The sequence below is a fragment of the Nicotiana tomentosiformis genome, chromosome 1 (genome assembly GCF_000390325.3).
Source record: "Nicotiana tomentosiformis chromosome 1, ASM39032v3, whole genome shotgun sequence".
Taxonomy (NCBI): Eukaryota; Viridiplantae; Streptophyta; class Magnoliopsida; order Solanales; family Solanaceae; genus Nicotiana; species Nicotiana tomentosiformis.
In genome coordinates this window covers 7,255,038-7,259,424 of record NC_090812.1, presented here as the reverse complement: position 1 = coordinate 7,259,424, position 4,387 = coordinate 7,255,038, and the positions used below count along the sequence as shown (strand labels likewise).

The 4,387-nt window shown below is 43.8% G+C and overlaps 1 protein-coding gene across 1 annotated transcript; it reads left to right on the top strand.

Moving 5' to 3' along the window:
- The first annotated feature begins 2,903 nt into the window (after positions 1-2,903).
- LOC138897607 (uncharacterized) lies at positions 2,904-3,941 on the top strand. Its single transcript, XM_070183616.1, has one exon. It carries the CDS (start codon positions 2,904-2,906, stop codon positions 3,939-3,941), a length of 1,038 nt encoding a protein of 345 aa, XP_070039717.1.
- The last annotated feature ends 446 nt before the right edge of the window (positions 3,942-4,387 follow it).

Here is a 4,387-nt window from a genome sequence, read left to right as displayed (position 1 = left end):
TAAGAGAGGGTTTAATGGTGTTTTTGAGTGATTAAGGTACGTTTTTAATAATTTCTATCGTTAAAGTTTGCCCCCGTGCCTAGAAGCGCAATCTCTACGCTTTGCAATCGTTTTCCCCTTCTATTAGCTGTGTTTGGAGCTATTTTTGGAAGATAGGAAATTTTTGTTCTTGCTGGTTCTTCAGGATTTATACTTGGTTTGCCAAGGTAATCATCTTGGGACTCTTTTATGATCGTTTTTACAAAGTTCTACAGGCGTTTCGTCAAATTAGGGTCATATGGCAAATCTGCTGATTTAAACTCATTTATGAACTGTTTATAGGTGCGTATAAGCTGCATATATATAGTGGTTTCGAAGCTTAGGACGTAAGGAACAACTTTCGTGAAGGAACTACAGGCATTCGAACGTTCGTTGGAGAGATATGTTAAGGCTAAGCTTTGTCCTTCCTTTTAGCATGAATTTTGAAAAATTCCTAAGACGCCAAATGTGATATTTTACTATTCTGTTGCTACAAAGACCTTCTGTGAAAGGCATTGGTTTCGTAGCTGAAGTATTTTTATGATGCTATTAGGTTGATATGCCACTCGTTCGGTTAAAAAGGGTATTCGACATCTATATATGCCATTTTGTCGGCTTTCTTAAATATATGTCCATATATATGAATTCTTATTCGTCTTTGGGTTGTGTGACTTAAAAATAAAGGTATTTAGTATTTGCAATCAGTCCTTCTTCCTTGTTAAAGTGTATTTTAAAATCTCTAAAGTGACACGTCGATTTCAAAATTCTCAAATATAATTTTTATATTTAAACTACTAAAATATTTGATTTTTTTTGAAATACTTTCTTTTACTAATTATCAAGAAATCAGGTATAAGGACTAAGTGAAGCACCTTAAGCTTTTTATGAACATATTCAGAGTTAAGTTATCTTTCTAAAAGTCGAGTTAAGTTTTCAAACTTATTAAAAAAAGATATGAGGTTCCACGAGACATTTGTATGCGATACGAAGGTGATTATGAAATTATGAGAATAAGAGTACCAATGAGCCAAGGTTGGCTAAGTTCTTGTTATGGCCTATTATGTGCATTCAAAGTTCATATCATACATGACATATTATGCATGGACTTCGAGCTATAATCAGAGGTAAGGGGTCTATTTGTCCGAAAGACTATATATATTGTACAGATGGCCACAGGTTGGCAATATAATACCGGTTAGCTACCGGGAGAGACCGCCATTGCTAGCATTTGGTTGGGTATGTCATGTATTTATATCAATATATATGTATTCATGACATACGATTACACGAGCATACCATGCATATTTTATTACTATGAGGTCGGATGTCGGCCATGGAGGCTATCAGAGTTTCAGTGTCACGTGGTATCTTTATTACCTTTTTACATCAGCTATGTATGATTCTACTTTCTGCCTTACATACCAGTACATTTTTATTCGTACTGATGTCCCGTTGCCTGGGGACACTGCATTTTGTTTCGTGCGTGCAGGTCTAGGTAGGGACTCTGATCGACCCCTTCGCTAGGATTTCGGGGTTCAGCTGTGAGTTGGTAAGCTCCACCTCTTCATGGAGCTTTCATAGGATGGTTACTTTTGTTGTACAGTTTGGGTATAGTCGGGGCCTTATCCCGACAGTGCTTATGACACACTTAGAGGCTATTGTGGACACAATATTCTGGGTTTCTTTTTGCTGCTTTCAGTCTCCAGCCCATAGGCTTGGCATGTATATATAGGTGTGTAGGCATGTATGTGTTCAGTCGCGGCCTCGTCAGCCAGCTAGTATTTTATTATTTTGGCTTGTCTACCTATGTTTATATGGCTTATTGTTATTCATGTCATAACCTTACAGTCCAGGCTTAGTATTTCAGATGTTGTGCTGCCCGATCTGTTGGGCCCCCAGTCTAGTTAGCTAGTATGTTTAGTGGCTAACTCGATCGAATACAGTATCGAGTGCCAGTCGTGCCTCCCCTAGTTTGGGGCGTGACAAACTTGGTATCAGAGCATGTCGTATCCCAGGGAGTCCACAAGCCGTGTCTAGTAGAGTCTTGCTTATGGGTGTGTTGTGCACCACAATTATAATCAGGAAGCTATGAGGCATTTAGGAATGGTTACATTTCTTTCAATTAATAGATCGTGCTATAGAGCGAAGTTATAAGAACATATGAAATCTAAATCGTGCTTTGTGTTTCCTATCTAACAGGCTACCTACGCTCAGGAGATGGCACAGCGAGAGATAGGTATGGATCCGGGAGAAGGTACCAGTCGTTCCCCACCGGGTCAGAGGGATAGATTTCCCTTAGAGGCTCACAGTGAGTCTCCAGTACCCCTAGTTTCAGCTTCCCCAGCACTTGTTGGAGCCCAGGGAGATGCAGTACCCCCAGCCTCACCAGTTCCATTGGTACCTGAGGCAGCTAGAGACACAGGACCTCCAGTACCTATTGTTCCCCCATCAGAGACTGGGGAGCAGGGGATGAGGGAGGCTGTTCAGTTGCTGACTAGGATGGTTTCTATTCATGAGTGACAGCTAGAGTCAGGAGCAGATGCCCGGAGAGATCGGATAGGAAGCTCGACGGTACGAGAGTTTCTTCACTTGGCCCCTCCATTATTTACAGGACCCAGTTCCATTGAGGATCCCCAGGACTTTATAGACCATATGTATAGAGTATTGAGGGTGATGCATGCCTCCGTCGCCGAGGCTGTGGAGTTGGCTTCTTTTCGACTACGTGATGTAGCCGTCCTATGGCATGAGGCATGGGAGAGATCTAGAGGACCTGATGCTCCGCCAGCAGAGTGGGAGGACTTCTCTGAGGCTTTTTAGCCTATTATTTGCCACGGGAGGTTCGGGAGGCCCGTCTTGACCAGTTTCTTAGCCTAAAGCAGGGGGATATGAGTATGAGGGATTATAGCCATAAGTTTAATTCTTTGGCAAGGTATGCACCAGATATAGTACGTACCATGAGGGCTAGAGTTCATCATTATATGGATGGTTTGGGGGATCATCTGATTAGAGACTGTAGGGTTGCATCCCTATCGGATGATGTAGATATTTCCCGCATACAGGCTTTCGCTCAGACTACAGAGGACCTTTCCCGTCGGATTAGTGATACTCGCAGGGATAGGGAGCAGAGTAAGAGGGCTCGTACTATGGGGTCTTATAGGGAGCCACGAGTTGATTTTAGGCGCCCACTCCATCGATATCCACCTCGGTCAGCAGGTAGTTTCCCACCACAGATGCAGGGCCAGCGGTTTGATCGTTATATTCAGTCAGGACCGGGGCAGAGCTCAGGCCAGCCTGAGGGCCGTCGACAGGAGCGTTCTGCACAGATGAGACAACTTACTCCTCCATGTACTCAGTGCGGTAAGCTGCACACCGGGCAATGTAGACAGGGTTCGAGTGCATGTTTTCATTGTGGGCAGACAGGACATTATATTAGCCGGTGCCCGGGGTTAGGCAGAGGTACACCAGCTCAGCCTTCAAGATTCACAGCAGCCTCTTCACCCTCAGTCCGTGCTCCCCGACCAGGTCCACAGTCTACTCAGGCCCGTGGTAGGGGGAGAGGTGGAGTAGACACCTCAGGTTCTAGTGGTGGCCAGAACTGCTTTTATGCACTCACAGGCCGACAGGATTCAGAGGCAACCCCAGATGTTGTCACATGTATATTGACAATACATTCTCATGCCATTTATGCATTGATGGATCCCGACTCTACATTTTCATATATTACTCCATTTATTGCTGGTAAGCTTGACATGAGATCTGAGTTGTTGCCACAGCCAGTTGAGGTATCTACGCCAGTTGGCGACTCTATTATAGCTAATCATGTCTATCGAGATTGTACAGTGTTAATTAATGACCATCCAACCTCTGTTGATTTAGTTGAATTGGTTATGCTAGACTTCGATGTCATTATGGGTATGGATTGATTGGCAGCTTGTTATGCTAATATTGATTGTCATGCAAAGTTGGTCCGATTTTATTTTCCTGGTGAGCCTGTCTTTGAAAGGAAAGGTAATGCAGCCACGCCCAAGGGTAAGTTTATTTCATACCTTAGGGCTCGGAAGTTTATTGCTAAAGGTTGTATATACCATCTGGTTCATGTTAGGGATATAGATAAGGAGCCAGCGACTCTTCAGTCGGTTCCTATTGTGAATGAATTCCCGACGGTATTCCCTGACGAGCTTCCAGGAATTCCCCCGAAAGGGAAATCGATTTCGCTATAGATTTGCTTCCTGATGCGCAGCCTATATCCATTCCTCCCTACAGAATGGCTCCTGCAGAGCTAAGGGAATTGAAGGAACAACTGAAGGACTTGCTCGATAAAGGCTTTATTAGGCCAAGTACATCCCCATGGGGTGCTCCGGTGCTCTTT

Excerpts from the sequence above, each read along its gene's own strand:
- LOC138897607 (XM_070183616.1), top strand. The coding sequence starts at position 2,904 with ATGAGTATGAGGGATTATAGCCATAAGTTTAATTCTTTGGCAAGGTAT.